Genomic DNA, 24,300 nt, shown 5'->3' with positions numbered 1-24,300 from the left:
GTAGCTGGGGGAGGGTAAATCACAACAAATACACAAAGTCAGGGTGCAAATGAAGCACCCTCGATTTAGTAAGGAGTGGAGACTGCCTACTTTGCAGTTACCGTTAACATCCCGTCACTGGAAGTTCCCCATGCTGAAAATCTCCAAAGTAAGTGACATAGGCACTTAACTACCTGAGGAGTACTCGCTAGCTAGCACTGTCTTCATTGTGCAGCTAGAACTAGGGGGGTGGAAAATGTCTGTGTGCCCTCTCCCAGCTGCTTCAGAGACTTTCACCCCATCCTCATCTGACAACCACACAGAGATCACTCGTCCCTGCCTCTCCTGCAGGCCTTGCCCAGATGCAGCTCCACCCCTGCACCGTCTCTTCCGCATTCCTTTTCCTGTTATCCATCTCTCTACAAAGTACTGGGCTTTTTTCTCATCGCCCCTTGTAGCTAGTCTGTCAGCAGGTGCTGGCTCTCCCCTCCCGAAGCCCTCCCATTCAGCCCCTCCTGTCCACATCCTCACTTGAACTCTGACAGAATCTCTGTTCTTACCACTTCACGTCTGGTCTCCAGTCTTAACTTGCTCCACACTTGGCTCCCCAGGCTGACCCCTAAAATACATAGCCACAGGACTGTCCCCTTGCCTTTCCAAGGAGGAAGGGTCAGGTGTGGAACTTGTCAAAGGTTGAGCAACAATGAATTACAGAAAGCTCAGTTTGCAATTGGAGGCATGGCTCAAGTAGTACAGGGCTAGCCTTGAGTGAAAAAAAAAAAAAAAGGCAGCAAGCTCCTTTTTGTTTTTGTTTTTAGGCAGTGCTGGAGATCAAATCCCAAGGCCTCACACATACTTAGGCAGCTTTATCTCCAGCCCCAAGTTCAAGTTCAGTATCTTTACTGGAGTACGTCTCAGAGCCTTTAGTTGCTAAAGGAGTGAGCATGTGGTATTGTTCTTCAAGGTCACCGAGTTGGTTGGGTTTTCCCCTTTCTTCTTAGAATGTATTAGGACACTGGCATCTTGCAGAACACATCTGAGAACCCTAGCTCCTTTCCAGTGTGCAAACGCCTAATTATTGGCCTTGCTTTCTGGTCTCGGGTGGCACCTTGGCACCCACTAGCTGCCTCCCCCTGTGAGAGCTGCCCTGCCAGTCTACCCAACATGCACACATCCACTCTCTCTCTCTGGCCCCTTTCCTTGCTTCCCTGGGATCATGGGCTCTGGAGGGGGCCACCACCCCTTTGCCTCTACTTACAACAGACGTCGTCTTCACTTGGGACACAGCCAGTGAGTTGTGAAGTTTTTACCGGCACTACAATTAGCACATCATGGGTGTTTGTGTACACTTCTGTCTTGCAATTAACAAAAACACTAAGGATAAGACATTTATGGCCTCGGCAGGTGTGCGGCTCACACTTACTACAGCATTAGCGAGTCCTCAGAAATAAATCGTAACTGGGTGCTGCTGCTGTCACTCGTGCCCTGGTGAGGCAGTGTCCCGCCCACAGCCACGCAGGGCCAGCCCAAGGCTGGGTGGGCTGCTGGAGCTTCTCCAGGCCCAGACCCCCTCCTGTCACTCTGTGTCCCAGAACAGAAGCCTAGTTGTGTGCGGGAGAGGATGCTGAAATAGCCTGCTTAGGATGTGAAAATGTTTAGCTAGACTCAAAAAATGAGAAATGGGACTAAAAGCAGCAGCAGGAATGGAAGTCGTGAGCAAGGCTGAAGGCAGCACACGAGCTCCCATGCTGGCTTCTGGTGAGAGGTGGGTGTGGCCTCTCAGATTGTGAGCTGGGAACCTGGTTGGAAGTGTGGTGGGACAGGCAGCCTCTTGGTCCCTTTTGTAGCCACATGCACAGGGCCACACAGGGTTCTCCCAACTGGCCAGAGCAAGACTGAGGAGGCGGGCCCCTTTACATTCCCAGGGAACATGGTCACATTCGGGAAAGCAAACTGGCTTGCTCCAGTTGGCCCTTGACAAGTCACCAGAAGAAGACGTGGAGTGCAGCTAAATGCCTCGCCCCCCTCCCCGGGAGTGCAGGCCCTTGGGGCATTTGCATGCAGGGGCCATTAGTGCACTCTGTGGCTTACAGTGTCACACATCCCATCAAGCTAGCCTTTGGAAGGTGCTGTGGCAGCTGAAGGTGTGGTCAACCGTAACAAATCGTCATTGGCAGTTTGGCTGTTGCAAAGTCACAGTCCTGTAGTTTGCTAAGTTTGTGGAGCACAGCTGGGACACGGGGTGTGGCTCTGAAAGTTGCCGCGGCCTTTACCTCTGTCCCCCAACACTGCCGTGAAGCCAGACTCTCTGAAAGGACTTACTATCCTCAGAGCTGTGGGGTGGCCCACACCCCCCCATTCCTATCCCTCCACCCCCACCCCCCCTCTTTCCCAGCCGCAGCAGGATTTTCCCCTCAGAAGCCGTGCCAGCCAGCAAGGCTGCGCGGGCAGTAGCAGTAATGCGCTATGCCCGGATGGTTACCTGGGATGCCAGCTTTGGGTCCCAAGCACTGATTCTTCGAATAAAGAATGAAAATGCTGTTCAGACTTACCGAGCACTACTCATTGTAATCAGAGAGAGCCGTGACTCAGCATGCTAAAAGGCAGGGTTCAGAGAAAGACCTGGCCGTTGTCCTGATTCTATGCCAGTCGGACTGCAGTGAGGAAACAGAAGGGCCTCAGTTGAATCTATCTTATTAGGGGATTTAGGTTATGTTAATGCTATAGCTTCATTAATTACCCCATATCAATAAGAAAGGCAGCTTTTAGCCTCCAAGCGGAAGAGAGGGAAAGAGTGGAGCTATCAAAGGGAGCCTTCAAAGACAGCCGAACTGTCTCCAGGGTCATTTCTGATCCAGTGTTCTTCCCACTTCAAAGTTGGGTGTGTGTGTGTGTGTTGGGGTCGCGAGGGCTGGGGGAAGCTTGAATCTGATTTCTCTAATAAGTGTTGGCATCAGCCCCTCCTTTCCCAAGGTCTCTCCTGAAAGCCATGTGTGGGTATTTTCCTCAGAGTAGAAGCAGAGCTATGAGGTGGCCGGGTCAGGTGGGGCACTTCTGTTCCTGTGGTATGTCACAGCCACGCGGGGACTGCCCTCCCGCTCCCGTTATGCCGAGTCAATAATGGCACGCACACGCTGAGTGACCGTGGTCCACTTTCTGCCTTGACCACTGGCCAACCCCAGAGGCCGCCCCAAGAGGCCCATTCACAGGCCCTTCAATTTGCTCAGCTCCTGACCTCCTATATTAAAGCGGACACACAGGGCTCCCTGGCCTTACACCCTCCATGAGCCGCATGCGGGCACCAAGCCAGAACGGCTCCCGACACACTTCAAAACAGCCACAAGGCACTAACTTGGTGTATTGTGGCACCTGGGGAACCCAGAACGGTGAGAACAAGTTAGGTGCTGTGAGTGTCCCAGTGTGTCTGGAGGACTGGTTTGCAACAGGCCCACCCACATCGCAGCGGGGCCTCAGCTTACTTGTTTGTCAAGTTGAGGCCCTCTAGACCAGAGCTCCTGACCAGCCTGGCATCAGAGACAATTGCCGCTAAAGTCAAACAGTACCAGGATCCGGATCCTGCTCCAGGCCTCCTAGCTGAGACACTCAGGGCAGGGAACAAGGAATCTGTCCATTTAAAATAATTTTTTTTAACCCCTAGGAGCGCTGGGCGCCAGTGGTTCACGCCCATAATCCTAGTTACTGAGGAGGCTGAGATCTGAGGATCATGGTTCAAAGCCAGCCTCGGCAGGAAAATTTCCGTAAGACTCTTATCTCCAATAGACCACTCAGAAAACCGGAAATGGTGCTCTGGCTCAAGTGGTAGACTGCAAGCCTTGAGGGACAGTGCCCAGAGTTCAAGCCCCACGACCGACCAAAAAAAACAAAACAGGAGCTTCTGATGCACAGTTAAGCTTAAGTACAACCTAGTGAGATGCCTGAAAGAGGCCTCATTAGTGTGCTTGGGCTGTGAAGGGCTCTGAACTGTCATTGTCGTCATCATAGTCGTCGTCTTGAGGAGTGAGTGTAGAGAGAAGGGGCCTGGGCCGTGCGGGCAGGAGCAGCGCTAGCTGGACACTGCTGGGTTTCCTGCGCTCACAAAGACCTGATGTGTCCCCTGCTTCTCCCTCCTTCAGGACCTGGAGAGCGGATCCGGTGGGGAGGGCAGAGGCCTCCTGCCCTCACTGCGCCTCCACTCTGTATAGGCGAATTAGACAGAAAACAAGCAAACTGAGATACTGGTGCTTCTGGCCAGTTGTTAAGACAACTTAATTTTGAAAAGGCAAAGAGAATCAAGATGTAGAACTAATATGATAGGTAACTGGGAAAAAAAAACCTCTGATTGAATAGCATTCGGCCTAAAGGAGGTATAAGAGAAGCCCTGGGTACAGAGGCTGAGACCGGGCTCGCACGAAGGGAGTCTTGAGAGGAGTCAAGGTCAGGAGCCAAGGTCAGTCAAGGGCTGGAGCAGGGCCTCTGGTTACTTCCCGGTGTGCCTTCACTTCATTTCCTGGAGCCAACCACAGATGGAGAAAGAAGAAACTTGAGCAGGATGTGTAAGATTCTTTGCAACCCCAGGATCCTGTCCTGGATCCGAGTTTATAATAAGAATAGCAATCATTGCAGTATGGTCTCTTGACCAGAATGGTAAAAACTGATGTTATCATTCTCTCTCCTTCCAGCTTGATATATGGTCCAAGTCCAGCTTCCAGGTGTTCCAAAAGGTAAGTCTCACTTTCTGTGTCTGCTTGAGGGCCTTAGAAGAGTACAGGTACATTGTTCTCTAATCAGAGTGACGAAGAGCCAGACATAACCAGTGTTCCTGTATGATTCCTTGTATGACATTCTGAAGTGGGGCACCTTAGGGACAGACAGATTGCTGGTTACCTGGGGGGAGGGGACAACTGGGATTGGGCCCCATGAGCAGAGCAGAGGATTTGGCCCTATGAGGGCAGGGGACCGGCCCATAGGAACAGGTGCCAATGTGTTGAATGATGGAGGTATTCTGTCTTAAGTGGTGGCAGTGAGGCCTTGGTACATGGGTTCGGTCTACAGGACGTGGAGTTTACTCTATGGGGCTTAGACTAAAACCAGAGGCTTTTGAGTTGTTCCAAGCTCTACCAAGCTTTGAAGCTTGCCGTCTCAGAGCTCTGTGGTTTGCGCAGGTCCCTTCGGAATGTGTGAAGGAAGCCAGCACTTGCCCCACCTACCCAGTGCCATTTCCTGCTCTCTGGACAACCTTTGCAGATGTGAGACTTGCCCATGAAAACCTAGAAGGGAGGGAGTGCTAGAAACGTGCACAGGACTGGAGACACCACTCCAAGTCCTGTGGCTCCCGTAGCGCTGGACTGTCCACCCCATGGGGAGTGGCCACTGTTTCCTTCATTCCCCCATCAAACTCAACAGCCGTTCTCTGGCACCTTCTGCTGTTGACCAGGCACTGTACCGAGTCCAGAGGTACCAGGGGTAAGACAAGGGAGTCTGTGCCCAAGGGCCACAAAGACACAACTCTCAGCTTAGGGAAGTCAAGGAGGCCGCTGTGTGGAGATGTAAACTGAGGCATGGCCCAAGAATGGGAGGAGCCAGTGGAGGGAGAGCGCTGGGGGGGTGGGGGACAGTGGGGATTGGCACAGGCCCTGGTCAGGCAGGTGTCGGGAGGCATGCATGGTGCAGAATTTGGCTTGTGTTCCAGTTCAGTGAGAAGCCCTGGGAGATTGGCACAGAGGACTCTAGGTGTGCAAGGGGCAGAGGGTGAAATTCATACAGCATAACATCACTATTTGAAAGTGAAGATTTACTCTACATTTAGTCCATTTACTATTGGTGGTGCAGCCACTACCTCTGTCTTGTTTTACATTTCATCTCCCCAAGAGAAAGCCCAGGCCTGTGATGTGGTGATCAGAGGGTCTGTAACATGGTGATCAGAGGCCTGTAACACCATGATCAGAGGCTTGTGACATGGTGGTCAGAGCCTATGACATGGTGATCAGAGTGTCTGTGATGTGGTGATCAGAGTGTCTATGACATAGAGATCAGAGTGTCTGTGACATGGTGATCAGAGTATCCGTGACATGGTGATCAGAGTGTCTGTGACATGGTGATCAGAGGCCTGTGACATGGAGATTAGAGTGTCTGTGACATGGTGATCAGAGGCCTGTGACATGGTGATCAGGGTGTCTGTGACATAGTGATCAGGGTGTCTGTGACATGGTGATCAGAATGTCTGTGACATAGTGATCAGGGTGTCTGTGACATGGTGAACAGAGTATCTGTGACATGGTGATCAGAGTGTCTGTGACATGGTGATCAGAGTATCTGTGACATGGTGATCAGAATGTCTGTGACATGGTGATCAGAGGGTCTGTGACATGGTGATCAGATGGTCTGTGACATGGTGATCAGGGTGTCTGACATAGTGATCAGTGTCTGTGACATGGTGATCAGAGGATCTGTGACATGGTGATCAGAGTGTCTGTGACATGGTGATCAGAGGATCCTGTGACATGGTGATCAGAGAGTGATATGGTGATCAGAGGGTCTGTGACGTGATCAGATGGTCTGTGACATGGTGATCAGGGTGTCTGACATAGTGATCAGAATGTCTGTGACATGGTGATCAGGGTGTCTGTGACATAATGATCAGAGTGTCTGTGACATGGTGATCAGGGTGTCTGTGACATGGTGATCAGGGTGTCTGTGCCATGGTGATCAGAGGGTCTGTGACATGGTGATCAGAGGGTCTGTGACATGGTGATCAGATGATCTGTGACATGGTGATCAGAGGCCTATGAAGTGGTGATTGGAGGCCTGTGATATGGTGATCAGAGGACTGTGACATGTGATCAGTGTCTGTGACATGGTGATCAGAATGTCTGTGACGTGGTGATCAGAGGCCTGTGACATGGTGATCAGAGGGTCTATGACATGGTGATCAGAGGGTCTATGACATGGTGATCAGAGTGTCTGTGACATGGTGATCAGAGGGTCTATGACATGGTGATCAGAGTGTCTGTGACATGGTGATCAGAGTGTCTGTGACATAGTGATCAGAGGCCTGTGACATGGTGATAGGATGTCTGTGACATGGTAATCAGATGATCTGTGACATGGTGATCAGAGGCCTATGATGTGGTGATCAGAGGCCTGTGATATGGTGATCAGAGGACTGTGACATGTGATCAGTGTCTGTGACATGGTGATCAGAGGCCTATGACATGGTGATCAGAGGGTCTGTGACAGAGTAACCAGAGGCCTGTGACATGGTGATCAGAGGGTCTGTGACATGGTGATCAGATGGTCTGTGACATGGTGATCAGAATGTCTGTGACATAGTGATCAGGGTGTCTGTGACATGGTGAACAGAGTATCTGTGACATGGTGATCAGAGTGTCTGTGACATGGTGATCAGAATGTCTGTGACATAGTGATCAGGGTGTCTGTGACATGGTGAACAGAGTATCTGTGACATGGTGATCAGAGTGTCTGTGACATGGTGATCAGAATATCTGTGACATGGTGATCAGAATGTCTGTGACATGGTGATCAGAGGACTGTGACATGGTGATCAGGGTGTCTGTGACATGGTGATCAGAATGTCTGTGACATGGTGATCAGAGGACTATGACATGGTGATCAGGGGGTCTGAGACATGGTGATCAGAGTGTCTGTGACATGGTGATCAGAATGTCTGTGACATGGTGATCAGGGTGTCTGTGACATGGTGAACAGAGTATCTGTGACATGGTGATCAGAATGTCTGTGACATGGTGATCAGAGGACTGTGACATGGTGATCAGAGGGTCTGTGACATGGTGATCAGAGGGTCTATGACATGGTGATCAGAGGCCTGTGACATTTTGATCAGTGTGTCTGTGACATAGTGAGCAGAGGCCTCTGACATGGTGATCAGAGGGTCTGTGACATGGTGATCAGAGGGTCTGTGACATAGTAACCAAAGGCCTGTGACATGGTGATTGGGCGTCTGTGACATGGTGATCAGAGGGTCTGTGACATAGTAACCAAAGGCCTGTGACATGGTGATTGGGCGTCTGTGACATGGTGATCAGAGGGTCTGTGACATAGTAACCAAAGGCCTGTGACATGGTGATTGGGCGTCTGTGACATGGTGATCAGAGGGTCTGTGACATAGTAACCAAAGGCCTGTGACATGGTGATTGGGCGTCTGTGACATGGTGATCAGAGGCCTTGCAAAAACTTCAAGTGGTGTTCATGCTGCATCAATTCATCTTACCTGTGGTCCTTTTGTGATGATAGGTCAGCAAAGGACAGGTCAGAATAGTACAAGAACGTTCTGAAAGCCTTAGTATTAAGGTTTATGATCTTTGGAAGTGGCACTGTGGCTCAGGTAGTAGAGCACTCTCCTTGAGTTAAAGAGCTGGTTCTCAAGGAGAACTCCCAGGCCCAGAGTTCAAGCCCCACGAACGACAGCAATAACAAAAAAAATGTATGATCTTAGCTAGACATGGTAGCACACACTTGTAATCCTAGCTACTGGAAAGTCTGTGTCAGGAGATTCAAGAGTTTGAGGCCAGCTTGGGCAAAGTTAACACTGAGACCCCATCTCAAAAAAAAATACCGACATAAAGGCTGTGACTCAAGTGGTAGAGCACTAGCCTAGCATGGCTGAGTTCTTGAGCTTAAACCTCAGTACTTAAAAAATAAATAAAAACTAGAATCTGTCACAAATGCAACATGCAACATGTTCACTCTAAAGAAGGAAAATGGAAAAACCAGTGAAATCCACATCCAGCTGGACATAGCATCCAGTGTGGTCCTTTCCTTATGACAGAGGCTCGGTGACAATGCAGGTGGGAGCAGGGGTGGGGGCAGGGCACTGGGGGCCGGGCGAGAGGCCTACAAGAACAGCGTGCAGCCTCAGTGGTGAGGCCAAGGCCTCAGGTGTTCTGACCAAGTACACCACGCGTGGTGGCCGCAGCTGCAGGTGTTCCAGCGGGGCTGGCTGTACCGTCCTTGGAATTCGTTTCTAATCTAAAACTGTTTCAGAATAAAAAGGTTATTTAAACATGCCCCAACCCCTAGCACTCCCTGGAAACAGACTCCACCTCCTTCCCAATCAAAAGTCAAAAAGAAAAAGGCCATGGTCGCCCTGCCCAGCCTGGGCTGGGACATCTGCCCTCTAGGTGTTCTTATCCAGCCAGGAGTGCTCACAGAGTCAGCATGCCCACTGCACATGGCAGCCTCAGACGCTAACTTCTTCCTGCCTGTTCTTGTCATTTCCCCCTGGCCATTAGCCCAAGTCCATTCAGGGAGGAAGGACAGTGATCATTGGTGGGGTCTGGCTCTGCTGGAATAGTGGGAAGCTTTGAGGCTGGTGTTGGTGTTTCCTTCTCTTGTGCCCTTTGTTGTAGTGTGAGTGATTTCTCTGCCTCTGGCAAAAGGCCTGGGACAGTGCCCAGACTTCCCAGGCTGGAGCAGGGGCAGGGGCTGGCACACGCTATGTGGCATGTAGTGTTTTTGAATACACACAGAAGTTTATCATGAACTTGGGAAATATGTGGAAGGCAGATTTAGAGAGACAGTGCTATGCTTTTATCCTACCACCCCTGGAAATCACCTGCCAAGCACTCCTTATTTGTTTCAAACTACAAACACACAGAAACAGTGTTTAAATTTGATATTAGTCTAGTTGGAGAGATTTAAGAGCACCTGCCAGTTTTTTCGCTTGTAGTTTTTGTAGCATGTTTGAAGCAAGAAAAAAAATGGATGAATTGTGAGTGATGAGGATTGGCCTCCGCAGGGCGACACCTCTGTATTTACTAGCACCCTCCTACTATCCCTTCTCCTCCCTACCTTTCCCACGTCTAACCACTGCCGCCGGCCTACGCTCTGTGCAGGAGCCACAAGGAGACAGATGTCAGTGTGCTTTCTCAGAATAAGGGCAGGAAGAGGCAGGTGAGAATGCGAAGACTCATAAGGTCTCTCTCTTCTACTAGAACCTTGTCTGTTTGCTCCCAAATGAAAGGACACATTAGAAAATAACGTAGAGCATTACACTTAATTCTTTCTCAATAAAGCTCCATGTGGGAGGGGTGTGACATTTTGTCTAAGCCCACGCCCTTTGTGTAGAGGTGCTGGTGGAGAGCAGGCGGTCCGCCTGAGGGCAGGACACACTGAGGGGGACTGTGTGGCACTCAGGGGCTGGGCTGGTGGCCAGGTGGCCAAGGGAGCACTTCCTGTGCAACAGCCAGACCCCATGTGAAACCTAGTTGGGGGGGGGAGGGTACTTTGTCCCTGGCAGATTCTGTAGGCCACCTCCAGTGGAGACTAGCGCTGGATACTCAAAATACCAAAGGAGGACTGAGTTGGTGACAAGTCTAAACCCTGCTCTCTAGGATCAGCTCTCTCTCCGCAACCTCTTTCCCTCCTGTCTGCCCATTTGTATGTGGGATGTCCATATTGATGCTGTGTGTGGTCTTTCCTGAAAGACACTGTTGGAGCACAAGGTAATCTTCCCTCCCGGCGTCCCTCACCCACCTGCTTCTCCCACAGGTAGCTGGGCCAGGCAGGGTCAGGCATCAGCCCAATGCGAAGGGCCATGATTCATGGCAAAGGAGGCATAGGTCTGGGTCCTCACACACCTGAGGACCCACTTGCAACGTGGGAGTTCCTAGCCCGGCACTGTTCCTGTCGGAAGCTCCTCCCCTGCAAGTGGGAGTTCCTAGCCCGGCACTGCTCCTGTCGGAAGCTCCTCCCCTGGCTACCCTGGAGGGAATGCTGAGGACTCCCTGGCTGTGTTTGCTCTGTGGTTTCAGTCACTGTGGATGGGACCTGTTTTCCTGTTATAAAGAAGCAAAAGAGATGGGGCTGGACAGGTGGCTCAGTGGTAGAGTGCTTGCCTCACATGCATGAGGCCCTGGGTTTGATTCCTCAGCACCACATACACAGAAAAGGCTGGAAGTGGCGCTGTGGCTCAAGTGGTAAAGTGCTAGCCTTGAGCTGAAGCGGTCAGGGACAGTGCCCAGGCCCAGAGTTCAAGCCCCACAACTGACCAAAAAAAAAAAAGACTAAGAAGTTGAGTGCTGATGGCTCATGCATAAAATCCTAGTTATTCTGGAGGCTGAGATCTGAGAATCAAAGTTCAAGGTCAGCTCGGGCAGAAGTATTTTTAATCCTTAAATAGTTGTACAGAAGGCTTAGGTGTGTGGAGTACAGCCTGGAGAGGATCCAGTTTATGCAGGTCCTTCGGCAGTGCCTTGCTAAGCCAAACCAAGCTCACTCTCTCTTTTTTACCTCTGAAAATGTCAAGGCAGGAGCATGGAAGCAGGCCCCTATCAACCGCTGGGGCCCACGCCTAACTCCTGGGGTAAAAGCCACAGCACCTGAGGTTCTGCAACAAATCTGGCTGCAGGAAATGAGATTCGGCCTTCCTTTTGTCTGCAGATGCTGACTGTCGGCAAGCCCTTTTCTGTCTTGCTCATTAGACCCCATACCCAAGTGTGAGGATGTGGCGGCGGGCCGCTGGGGATAGCTTGCTGTGGGTCCTTGGCTGCTAACAGGTGCCTGTCATTTACCACTCTCCCCTGGGGACGCCTTCCACTCCATCCCAGGGCAAAGCGGCTTTTTATAGCCAGCAAGCCTCCAGCCGAGGGGATTCAGAGAATGGGACTTAGAAATAGGGGGACCCTCTGAAAGGGCAGAATCACAAAGAGCCAGGAAAGGTTTCAAGCGCGTTCTTATTCTTCTGACATTTAAACTCTGCAGGGCAGTCACTGTTTTGATCTTTAACCCCCTCGTTTCAAAGCAGTGCATTTTCATCCATTAACTTGGGAGGAGTAAGCGCCAGTGTGCAGCTGTCGCCTGCGTTCAGCCCTAGCAGGCTGGCTGGGGGAGCCGGGTGCACGCACAGCCCCAGGTGGGCAGGTGGAGAAGGAGGCAGAGGTGCGGAAGGACAGACAGTACATGCTCTACAGCGTCTCCACGTGGAGGGAATGGACAGAACGGAGACACCTTGTCGCCTGGCCCACTGCAGAGGGCGGGTAACCTGTCAGCGTGCTCTCCCGACGTGGCTGTAGACGGGTGGGTTGCCCACAGGGTGCCACCGCCCCTGCATTCCTATCAGTGTCCTTCAGCCATTCTTGGACTTGAAAGGCAGGGCCCTATCTGAAGACACCTGCTGAATGGCCCCTAACGGCTCCTGGTGGACGAAGCTGTCAGCCCCAGACTCACAGTTCCCATCCATGAGGCAGAGCACAAGAGTACCCTGCCTAAATCAAATCCCAGGTCATGCACCATACACCGATCCACTGCCTGTGTCCTTGAAAGGAAACTGACCCTACACAGCAGAGTCCCAAAGGACCAGAGCCCTCTTTCTCCTGGAGTTGCGCTCTCTGCGGGCCGCCTGAGCTCATGTGCTTGCTAGAGCATCTCATGCCACCCAGGAGACTCAGGAAGTGATCACCAGGTCACTGTAAATCTCTTCCTGCCAGCCTTTCACATTTCCTTCCAAAAATCCCTCCTCAAAAATGTTAGCAGAACTCCTCCACCAGTTGGAGGCCAGGAGAGGCCAAGGGGTCACAAGACCATAGCCAGAGCTTATGCTGCACACATGCAGTACTCTGTGCCCAGAATGCTTCCCCCGAGGAACCCAAATTGGGCCTGTCCCCTGCTGATGAACATTTGCCAATGAGGAGAGCTGGTGTCATTTTCCTGCTGACACTGCCTCGTGTGCATGTACCAGGGAGCTAAAGGAGATGGCTTTCACAGTGCCAGGGCAGATGGGCAGCCCCAGGGAGGCCAGTGGCCCCCTCCACTACCTAGAAGCCAGCCATGCACCAGCCTCAGGAGGAAAGTGAGCAGTCCCCAGACATCCTGCAGGGAAGACGTAGAAAGGATACTTATGTGGCAGCTTCTCTGGGCAGAATGGACACAGAGTGGCAAGGAAGGGCCCACCCAGCATCCAAAAGCCCCTCCCACCATTGTCCCTGCAGGGCCGGCATGCACATGTACGGTACACCCAAGACTGGCTTAAAGACTCGATTGTGTAAACCTTAGTCTGTTCCCTCCAAAGGCACTGAGCTGCAGCCAGCATAGCCAGCGCCCCAGGACTCATACCCACCCAGTGTGTAGAGAAAATGGCCTGGCCGCCTCGGTCTCCACACATGTTAAGTTGCCCAAGAAATGGTCCCGTGGTTTCCTGCCATTAGAGGAATCCCAGGCTGTCCGTTTGTCATCTCCACAACTGTCTCTTCCTGGAGGGCTGCATAGGACATGGTACACACCAGGGCAGAGCAGCTGCTTCTGGGAAGACCCGCCCCTCCCCTTCCCAGCCCTCAGCCCATCGCTCTGGAGCACAGACCGAGGGCACAGGCCATGGGCACCATGCTCCCCATGGTGACTATCCCCAAAGGAGGCCACTTCAGCACAGGCCCAGAGCCAGACACTCAGCTCCACCACTTACTCCCTACATGGCCTAACTTGCCTTGCTTTCCTCATCTGTAAAATAAAAGCTACAGGACCACACCAGGAGGTGAGCCAGGGTCCTAGGTGGGAAGTGTAAGTGAGCTGCTCCCTCCAAGGCAGGTCTGTGCTGTCTGTGGTCCCAGAGCCCCGATGTCTTTGCAGGCTTTGTTCTCCGTTCCTGTAGGTTGGCTTGTCACTCAAGCAGGTGCCTCTGGCTAGGACTTTCCTGGAACCGAATCTGGCAAGTTACCAGCAGCAAAAGCCAAAACTCTTTTTTCTTTTTATCTAAATGAAGAGCCTTAATTCCCTAATCCTGAGAAATGTCAAGGACCTTTCACGCTTATCTCCTCACCACCCTGCCTGGACAAGGCCTTTAGCCCAAGTGGAAGGGCGATCAGCACCCTGGAGAGTTCCCTGGCTTAGAGGGCTTTCCCTGCCCCCCCCAGGCCGGCCTCCTCCCGCCCTCTCCTGCCACGCCCTCTCACTAGCTAGAATTGAATCTATTCCTGCCTGCCTTGTCTCCATCACTCTGTGTCCTACTGGGAGAGCCCAGCCCAGGAAAGAGATACACTACAGACTAGCCTCACGCTCAGAGTGCAGCCCCGGGATGGGCACAGGTCTAACTTTCTCAGTGAGGTGTCTGGAGGTCCTGCAGAGAGTGCACGCAAGAGGCCCTCCACCCCTTTCAAGGGGGTAGGCTGAGCCCCAAGTCTTGGAACAGCACAGGGGAGAAGAGCAGACCAGACAGGGATGACTCCACCACCTGCCTTACATTAGAGACCAAGCTCAGTGCTGCACACACTTGGCTCATCCTTCTCCAACACAGAAGGTGGCCTTGGGAGGTGCACATTGCCCATCTCCCCTCTCCTTTCCCACCCGCCGGCATGGCCGGCCTAGGACAGGGATGATCCTGCAGAGGCTAGTACATGACCTCCTCATCGAGCAGAAGAAGGTCGATCTTGCCTGGGTAAGCCCCGCTCCCTGTGGGTTGCAGGCCTTCCTCTTCAGGCCTTCAGACCTGCTGAGCCTGTGGCACATAAATCCAGTGCAGATTACGTAGAGACTAGTCTGCCCCTCCCTCTACTTTGATCTCTATTTTAGAAGCTTCTTGGCATCACTCCCCATCATACACCCCAACACCACTTTCAGGACTGACTTCGTAGTGTTCTGGTTTTGAAATCACAATGGCTCCTCTTTTCGTGGACCCAGGGCTCCTGGGGCTGGTTACATGTTCTTCCAGGCATCCTTGGACCAGTGTTGCTGGCAAGGATTGCTGTCTCTTTAAATATTTAACACAGTGGACTCCCTGAAAGGGCTTACTCCTGCACACAGCTAGCACCCACGGGCTGCGTGTCCCTGCCGAGCCATGCAGATTTTCATCCTGGAGAGCAGTGCACTGCGGACCCCTCCTTGCTCCTGGGCCTGACTCTCCAAGTTCTTTCCTCTCAGCCCACACTGGAGGACCTTATAAAGGTAGCATCACAGCTATACAGCAAGGAGTCTGGCACCTCTGCCCTCACCTGGACTTTCCTTTCTAGAGGATGGGAGGCCCTTGTTTGATCCCAGAGAACGGAGGGTAGAGCTTGTCCCATATATACCTCCACTGCCGACTGCCGACTGGTGTGATAGGGCGGCTGTGGCACCCAGTTCCAGCGGGACCTGGTCCTGCCACCCCCACCCGCCCCCGTCGCTGAGGGCCAGAGGCAGTGATGTGGCCAAGTCTCCCAGTGGTAGTGATCCCAGGACTGAACACACACACAGACCCCATTCCAGTACCCTTGCCCTCCGCAAGGCACCTGAGGGCATCCTCCTCTTCCTCTTGCAAGGAAGCTAGCCAGAAGCTGGGTCTCTACCTGGCTTCTCTTAAACAAGCAACCGGTAAACACTGGATACTTAGTGTTGGCTATCTGTTGGTCTTGTGGGGGAATTATTTTAATAGTCAGGGCCTAGCTCTCCTGGATTAACTGCGGGGGCCGTGGGCCCCGTGGGCAGTGTGGTGGCAGATAACACGGCCGGTACATATTACATCAGGAAGAACATCGCACAATTGCTAGAGTCCTTGGTCCAGCTCAGCTGCAGTCCTGCCCCCTGGTGGTAGGAAGCAGGCAGTGGAGCACGGTGGTCTGTGGTTCCTAACAAGGCTGGCTGCACATCAGAACCGCCTCAGGGAGCTTTTGCACAACACGTCTAGACGGGCCTTCTAGACATTGGGAGACAGTTCTGGCACAGTGGTGCCAACAGCTCTGGGGTCTGAGGAGCCCAGTGTGGCTTGCACAAGCAGGGACCCTGTGTACAAAGCCTTGGCAGGAGCTCAATGCATTCATTTAAATGAGGCATTGGCTGGGGGCATGCACTTTCACATCAACGGAGGGAAAGCAGTGCAGGGCCAAGGGGTGAGAGGAGCTGGGAGACCCTGCTGTTCCCGGGACAGATGAGTCCTGAACCCCAGGTCTGGGGTCACGGCGGGCCTCGCCCCACCCTGCAGCATCTCCTTGGCTTGGGCAGGTAGCTGTCCTGGCCCTCCATCGCCAGGTGGGTGTGGCTGGTGAGGTAAGCCTCAGTGGCTCCTGGGTGACATGCACCTTTTGTCAGGTTCTGTGGCTCCTCTGGCCTGCGGAACCCAGCCAGGGTCCCCAGCTCCTGCACCTGACCTCCCCAGCCCAGCCCCGGGCCATGTGGCCCGGTACAAAGCGCTGCTCTCACTTCTGATGGAGTGAAAATAGCTCCAGAGCCCATCTGCGCTGGGGAGACTGTTGTGACTGGCAGCTCCTTCTCCAGCCTTGACTGGCAGCTGCTTCAAGGTCTCCTGAAAGGTCCCTGCTTCCTGAGTGGTTGGGAGTGTGCGGAGCTGAAGGTCAGGAGCCTGGGTATGGCCAGCTTGGTGCGGTCCTGTGCCACGGGGCTCTGTCACCATGGTGCAGGCGTTGCCACCTCATGTGAGCTACGGCCTGCACTGCTGCCCCCTCTGTCCCGGGCTGGGCCGGCGCCTGAGCGCTCCTCCGCTGTGAGATGAACCCCTTTGCTCCCCCATCTCGGTGCCCTTACTTGTATCACCTCCTCCCATTACCCCACGGACTCCCCGTCCACTTTGATCTTTTTACAAGCTTTGTTTCCCACCAGCACTCGACTAGTGGCTGCCCCTGCCTGTAGCTCCTCTCTCGGGAGCATTAGTGCCCTTCCCTGGCCTCCTGTGCCCGGGAGGGCTGCTTTCATCTCCCAGCAGAGCCTCATTAGCTTACTGCACAATGGCACCCGAACCTGGGCTGCCACTCAATTAGTTAATAGCAGTCTTTCTTTGCCCAAGGTCTGTTTTTGCCACATCTTAGATGCTGAGCATAAAGCAACTTTGTTGTTGCAAGGTATAAAACAAAAAGTATTGAAGGTGGAATGCTTTGACAAAAAAAAAGAAAGATCATCGTAGGTAAACGTCTCCCGTGCTCAATGGCCTCATCTTGCTTGATGCTTGGGATTTAGCCTGGCAGTCCAAAAGCCAGCCGTGGAGGAAGTAGGAAGAAGGGAGAGCCGTCAGCACGTCTGCTAGCTGGTTGTCTTCTGTTAAGATTCCTGGGATTGGAGGTGGAGAATTGGAGAAGCTAAATGATTACCTCAGTGCTAGGCATTTGCCAAGTAAAGGAAATGCTTTCTACCAAGCCCTGTGGAAAGGGAGCCGGATCTGACCAGATTGCTCGGCAATGGAAAGACTAATTAGAGACGGCTGAGAGCCGGGTGCCAAATCAGGGGGCCTGGCACGGTGACGCTCCAGAGGACAATTTCTAGTTACCTAAGCCGGTTCCACACTAGGCACCCGTGCTCACAGTTCTGCTCAGTGCCTGGCACACACTCCAGCTTTCCAGAGACCGAGCTCAGCACTCTGGGAGGCTGGGCAGATGCTGCCCCGGGCCCCTGTGTGCACCTGGACGGAAGAAGCTATCTTCCAGGATGCGGGCACCGCCACCGCTGCTCCTAGCCACTGTCGGCATCTTCCAGCCTCTCACAACACTGAAGACCCCACCACTCCCAGCACCCAATTGAAATCCTGGGGCTTCCGTGTGTTTGAATTCACGAGAAAGACAAACTGCCTGGTTTAGACTCCCTGGTTTTGTGCCCCAATCAGTGTCTGCCCTTGTCTCTCAGGCCCGGAAGGTGCTCCAGCCTTGATGCTCGCCGCTGGGGCCTTGAGTCCTTCACCACATTCTCTTATTGTTGCTAGCAGGCCCCGAAGAAGAGGCTAGCTGAAGCCGGGTGCTGGTGGCTCAAGTCTGTCATCTAGCTACTCAGGAGGCTGAGATCTGAGGATCATGGTTCAAAGCCAGCCCAGGCAAGAAAATCTGTGAGAGGGGCTGGGAAGGTGGCTCAGTGGTAGAGCGCTTGCCTTGCATACATGAGACCCTGGGTTCGATTCCTCAGCACCACATAAGCAAAAAGGAAAAAAGCCGGAAGTGGCGCTGTGGCTCAAGTGGTAGAGTGCTAGCCTTGAGCTGAAGAGCTGAGGGACAGTGCCCAGGCCCAGAGTTCAGGCCCCACGACCGGACCCAAAACAAAAAAAAAAAGAAGAAAAGAAAATCTGTGAGACTCTTATCTCCAGTTCACTACCAAAGTGGCGCTGTAGCTCAAGTGGTAGAGCATTCACCTTGAGCTGAAGAGCTCAAGGACAGTGTCTAGGCCCAGAGTTCAAGCCCCATGACAGACAAAAAAAGAAGCTAGCTGAAGTCCAGCCCACCCTGAGGGCCAACAAGGCAGATTATAAGCGAATTCTTAGGTGACCAGGCACTGCTGTGAAGTGCCATGCAGACTGCACAGGACACCCTACACATGCTGTCACTGGGAGAGCTCAGGCGCCCAGGCTGGGCCTCCAGTGCCACCTCCTTAGTGTTGGACAGCACATACCACGTCCGCTTTCCCGTGCACCGGCTACAACTGTCCGCCGTGTGTCCCTGCCCCGGCCTCTGGACCGCACCTGCCCGACCCCTCCCATCCTCCTCCCAGGGCAGGTGTGCAGATGGGCGGTGCCTGTTTTAAGAATGAGGGTTTGCCAAAACTGGAAAACAGCAGATACTGAACACGCAGCTGCCCGGCGGGCATTTGAAAAGTGGCAGCCTCTGTTCCTCACCCCAGCCCACAACACCAGCCATGATGCAAAGTTAGCATTACTACTGTTTAAAAAAAAAAAAGAAATTCATTGCTCATTTTAGAAAGCTATCTGTCAAAATGCTTAAAATATACGCAGTCTCGCTTGGCACTTAGAGAAGTGCCGTTTATCTTGAAAGTCACCCGAGTAAGAATTCCTCAGCCGTGTGGGATCCGTGCACTGTTGGCGCCTCTGCAGGAGAGCCTCACCATGCTCCGGCGTGCACGTTTGATGAGTTGCTCTCAGCTAAACACACACCAAGGCTAGGCCTCTGGACACAGCTGAGCCCGACCACCCGCCCCGCAGAGCTGTGGTAATGGGGTTTCCAGCAGATGGGGCAGGCAGCTGGGCTGGAGAGCCAGAACTGCACTGAGCGCCTGCCTTCAGCCCAGCCCATTGCAGCCTCAGGAAGCAGTAGGTATCACTCCAGCCTCCATTTGGCCCAGGGGAAACTGAGGATCCAGCTAGGGCCAGGACCAGCTTCCCTGGCCGTGGAACCTGCCCTCCAGGGTGACACAGCCTCCGACGCCGCTGCAGCGTGGGCCTGCAGCTGCAGCCCGCACACACCGGCTGTTCAGCATGTCATGCTGCGTGCTGGTAGGGGCTAGAACACCAACAGGTCTGAACAAGTCAGACCTGTGCTGATTCCTGTCCTCAAGTTAATGATTTTATCTGGAGTATTCTATTTTGTTTTTAAACCACCACATTTGTAATGCCAAGAATCCCTAATGAGTGCAATCAAATAAACCATTAGTTTGAACACAGCTATCAAATTAGTATAATCTATTAATTTGCTGATGGATGGCAGGCATCAGTGGATCTCGTGTCATCACATTTCAGAACTGCAGGGATCTAGCAAATCTGAGGCAGGGGACAGCACTGGCTTGAGCCCAGGGCCACTGTCGCCTAGCTGCCCTCGAGCCTCAGAGAGGCTGATCTCCCATGGAGTCAGGTGTGGCCTGCCAGATAGACGCTGGTGCTCCCAAGAGCTGGTCACAGGGTGGTCCTTCTGGAGGGGGCTGGTCACAGGGTGGTCCTTCTGGAGGGGGCTCCTCAGAGAGGCATTGTAGCAGCTGTGAAATCGAAAGACCAGCTCCTGATGAAGCCAGGAGCTACAAAGTAGGAGACAGAAGTGAGAGTTAGAAGCAGGAGGGGACCCACTCTGCAGCTGGGAGAATGAATGGTTCTGGCCACCACCGAGGTGGATTACAGGTGGGAGACCCATTTCAGCACCCCCCCCACCCCTCCCCCTTCAGGCCTGGAAGCTCTTGGGGGTGTGCCCTCCTCTGTTCCCTCCTCTCCCACAGGGCTCCAGCCAAGGAAGGGAGGGAGGGGGCGGTGGTCAGTTGCTGGAATGTTCCCGCACTCCACTTGCCTCTGTCCTTCCCAGCTACTGCATGCCTCCTCCCCTCTTGGCCCCAACTCTACTCATTTTCCTACTTGAGATTTGATTTCAGATGTCCTTTCCTCGGAGACTGGCAGCAGGGCGGGGCCCACAGCAGAGCTGTTGACAGTGACATGTGTTCTTCCTGCTGGCTTTCCTGGATCACTGTCACTGTCCTTCATCCCCAGGTGACAGACCATGCCACCACGGCCCTGCTGCACTACCAGCTGCCCCAGATGCCAGATGTCGTGGTCAGATCCTTCATGGTAAGTGGCTTCAGGAGCCAGGCCTCCCGTCCAAGCTGCAGCACGCATTACGCGAGCACGTCCACAGGGAGCACGTCCGCAGCGCAGCTCTGTGCCTCCGGCTTCGGGGCTTCCCTGGGGTTGGGGTGGGGGGGGGGGGAATGGGAAGCATTCAGAGATGGAGATCCTCCAGAAGTTCCTGGCATTGAGCAGATACTTAGCTGAGCTTGCCATCGTGAATCCTGTGTCGTGTAGAGCTAGAAGTCATCTTGCAAGTGAAGAAACGGCTTGCAGTTCCCCAAGATGTTTCTTTAGATTCCCAGATTGAGCGCAAGGTGGGGGCATCGCGCCGCTGTTCAGTGGTGAGCGGCCCGGCACCTGCCAGCTCTTGAGAGCTGTTCGCAGGTTGCTCAGCCATGGGTAGCTTGAAGCGGAACCTAGCAGGGGTGTCTGCACCATGGAAATCGGCATGCGCTCTGCGTCAGGACCTCTGCCCCGCCCCGGCGTGCCTGCGGCCTCCCGGACACGCCCGCTAGCCGTCTGACCTCGGCCCGACAGCTGCCTGCTGTGGCGTCACCGGGCGCCATCCTCCACTGGCAGCGAAGCGTTCAGCTTCGTGCTAGGAAGGCAGCCAGCTGGCCGCCATGAGGAACCCTGCTGCAGGCTCACCCGCCGGCCCGCCTGCCCGCATGCGCAGTCACCTGCCTGTACCCCGGCCCGCCTGCCCGCATGCGCAGTCACCCGCCGGCGCGCCTGCCCACCTGCTCGCATGCGCAGTCGCCTGGCCAGCCCGCCCTCAGAGGAGCTTCGCCAGTGGTTCTCAGAAGATGGAGGCCCAGCTCGCTGATGGGCTGTGGTGTTGGGAGAGTCAGCCACGCCACGCCACGCCACGCCAGGCGGGTGTCGGAGCTGTCCTGGGGGTGCTGCCTCGTGCCCAGGGAGGCCGCCGCGCCCCGGCCCGCCGTGGGGGGTCCCGCTGGGGGCCGCGCCCCGGCCCGCCGTGGGGGGCCCCGCTGGCCGCCGCGCCCCGCTCGCGGCAGAGCCGTGGGTGAGGGCGGAAGGGCGCGGAACGTGCAGCGCCCCGCCGGCTCCCCCTCCCTCCGCCACCGCCGACCGAACCTCCTTGACTTTGAGAATTGAGTTACCCGAGCCTCATCCTTATGGATGATCCGCAGCGCGCTGCCCTCTGAACCTGGCGAGCGAGCGCGTGCTGCTTATTTGGTTAGTGGGTGACACGGCTGTCCCCAGCCGCCTGGCCTGGGACAGGCTCTGGGAGATGACCGCCGCCGCGCCCTCGGCGGGCCAGGCCGGTCTAGACAAGCAGACCGGAAGTCGGGGAGCCACGTAGGCTGGCAGCCTCTTGAGATGATCGGGTATCGTGGGGAGCACTGCGTTTGGGTGATTTGGGAAGTGCCCTTGTCCCACTCCCATGTCTCTACGCTTCCCTTCAGACCTGGTTGAGGAGCTACATAAAGCTGTTCCAGGCCCCGTGCCAGCGCTGTGGGAAGTTTCTGCAAGACGGCCTTCCCCCCACGTGGAGGGACTTCCGGACCCTGGAAGCCTTTCACGACACCTGCCGGCAGTGACCAGCCCAGGCCAGCCCGCGCCCCCACCCAGCACGCATGCGCAGCCAGCACCTCCAGTCCCGCACGGGTGTCTGCAGCTGCTCTGGCTCTCCACTCTGGAGCGGTACCAGGCATTTGACAGAGCGGGAGGGAGGGAGGAAGAAGGAAGGAAGGAAGGAAAGGGAAGGAAGGATTGGTTGGTTGTGCACTGGGGCTGAAATTCCCCTTGTGTTCACGTGTTTGTTTTTGTAACTTATTTTTGTAAGCATTAAACCTTTTCTACCCAGGCCACAGCCTCACCTCCTGCCTTCCGCTCCGTGGCCATACAAGCAGGGACTGGGCTTGAAGCGTTCTTCCTAGGGATGCCTTCCCTCGGAGAGAGGAGGGTGGCGTCTCTGAGCGGACTCCAGGCTTCAGAGGTGTTGGTCACAGGAGGACTGGCTTGTTCTGAGGGAAAAGGCACGCAGGGGTCTCTGCACTAAACCAGGAGCCCACAGCAGCTATTGGCCATGTCAGGTCCTGGGTGTGTGCTGAGTCCCCTCCAGCCCCGTCTGCTGGGTCTAGTGGTGCCTAGACCTTCCCCATCCCCCTCCCTCCCAACCCCCAACGGCTTCTAAAGCCACCAGCCTTCTGTGAAGGGCTGAAAGAGGGGCGTTCCCATCCACCGCAGTTCTCACTGTGGCCAGGATGGGTGGGCAGGGTGCTTCCCTGGTCCTGCCCGTCCCCCTTCACAGTGAAAGGGGTGGGGGGGGCACAGGACACTACTCCACATGGCCTCCGACATCTTCAGCCCTGGGAGTCCACTGGCACATATCAGGCCACCCCAGGGCCACCAACAGACCAGGAAGCAATGAGGCAGGCTCCAGCCCCTGCCCAGAGCGGGACATTTCCTGTTATGCACTGTCGTCCTCACCTACAGGTGCACACCGTCATTAGTGAGCCCAGAAGAGAACAGCATCCACTGCCAGTGTCACTGCAGCCCACCTTGCTTTGAACATTGTTCCCTCTGTTCAGGGTGGGGTGTAGATAATTCTCCTGTTCTAAGTCTTGTTCAGCCTGTGGTAAGAGACCCTGGCCCCAACTTCTGGTCACAGACTGACACAGCCCCATCGACTGCCTTTTTTGGCTTCCCCTGAGAGCCTGTGGGTTGCGTTGCAAGCTGCCCGGCGGAGGCCGCGGGGCTGGGCTCACATTTGCTGTGAGTGCCACGCAGCTTTGCAAAGACATTTAAATGGCGTGCAGGCTGACGCACGGTGCCAGTGGCTCACACGACACACTGAGGAAGGGTGACAAAGTGGAGCACGTGCCAAGAATGACAAGCACTTCTTGACTGCCACCAGCACAAGGTGACTTCAGACACGCTCACACTGGACCAGCCGGGCAGCCGGCACTCCAGAGCACTGCTGCGGGAGGGGGGGGTCTCAGCTGCTGGACTCCCCGCATTGCAGCCAGTCCAATGCAACCAGCAGGGCTGAGGCTCTGACCGCCCCCACCCCACAGAGGGCGAGGGGCCCCGGCAGGGGTGAGAGAGAGAGCCAGCAGGCAGGAGCCAAGGCAGGCCTCACTTCCTACATAGAATTAATGGAGATGTTTCTGAGTCATTTTTCAAGATGCCTTCTGTTGATGCAAGTGCCGCCTGGTTCTCATCTACAAAGGTGCTAGGAAAGTCCTGTGAAACAGGTTTCTTTGGCATCACAGACAGAATAGCACAGGTAGAGAGAGGGGGCTCAGTACCCTGTGTGACAGCCAAGACCTGCCCTCCCGCCATCTGCTGACAGTGAGGGGAGCTTAGACATTATCTTGGGGGAGGGGCGGGGCTGAGGCTCCCCGGGGAGGGAGGGAGGGACCCTCAGATGTGACTTGAGACAGAGGGGAGCTGCCCACGATGGAGACACGTGATGCCTGTTTTTCTGTCTTTTAACATTTCCCTTTTGCTTTTCTATTTTTTTGTGCCAATACTGAGGCTTGAACTCAGAGCCAGGGTCTGAGCCTTACCTTTTTCACTTAAGGCTGGTACTCTGCCCTTGAGGAGCTACAGGCAGGAGCCACCAGCACCTGACTAACGTTCCCTATTTTAAAAGGGAGTGAGGACTGGGGATGTGGCTCAGTGGTAGAGTGAGTGCTCACCTAGCATGCATGAAGCCCTGGGTTCCATTCCTCAGCACCGCATACACAGAAAAGGCTGGGAGTGGTGCTGTGGCTCAAGTGGTAGAGTAGCCTTGAGCAAAAGCAGCTCAGGGACAGTGCTCAGAGCTGAGTTCAAGCCCCAGGACTGGCAAAAGTAAAAATAAGTAAACAAAAATTAAAAGGGAGTAAAGATGCCAGGCGCGGGTGGCTCACGCCTGTAATCCTGGCTAGTCAGAGGCTGAGATCTGAAGATCGTGGTTCCAAGTCAGCCCAGGCAGGGATATCTCCAATAAACCACCAGAAAAGGTACTACGGCTCAAATGGTAGAGCACTAGTCTTGAGCAAAAGACGCTCAAGGACAGTGCCTAGGCCCAGAGTTGAAGCCCTAGGACTGGCAAAGAAAAAAGGGGGAGAAGGGAGGGGAGTGTGAGGAGA

The 24,300-nt window shown here is 54.4% G+C and overlaps 1 protein-coding gene across 1 annotated transcript in view; it reads left to right on the top strand.

The window, feature by feature from the left end:
• Med27 (mediator complex subunit 27) overlaps positions 1 to 22,025 on the top strand; it is a 187,822-nt gene extending 165,797 nt beyond the window's left edge. Inside the window, exons 6-8 of the mRNA XM_042681271.1 lie at positions 4,659 to 4,700; positions 20,117 to 20,194; positions 21,625 to 22,025. Coding sequence (XP_042537205.1) covers positions 4,659 to 4,700; positions 20,117 to 20,194; positions 21,625 to 21,759 — 255 coding nt within the window. The 3' untranslated portion in view covers positions 21,760 to 22,025. The remainder of the gene's footprint in view (positions 1 to 4,658; positions 4,701 to 20,116; positions 20,195 to 21,624) is intronic.
• The last annotated feature ends 2,275 nt before the right edge of the window (positions 22,026 to 24,300 follow it).

The sequence above is a fragment of the Dipodomys spectabilis genome, unplaced genomic scaffold (assembly GCF_019054845.1).
Source record: "Dipodomys spectabilis isolate Male_0828 unplaced genomic scaffold, ASM1905484v1 ptg000067l, whole genome shotgun sequence".
Lineage (NCBI taxonomy): Eukaryota > Metazoa > Chordata > Mammalia > Rodentia > Heteromyidae > Dipodomys > Dipodomys spectabilis.
This window is presented reverse-complemented; position numbering and strand designations above follow the sequence as displayed.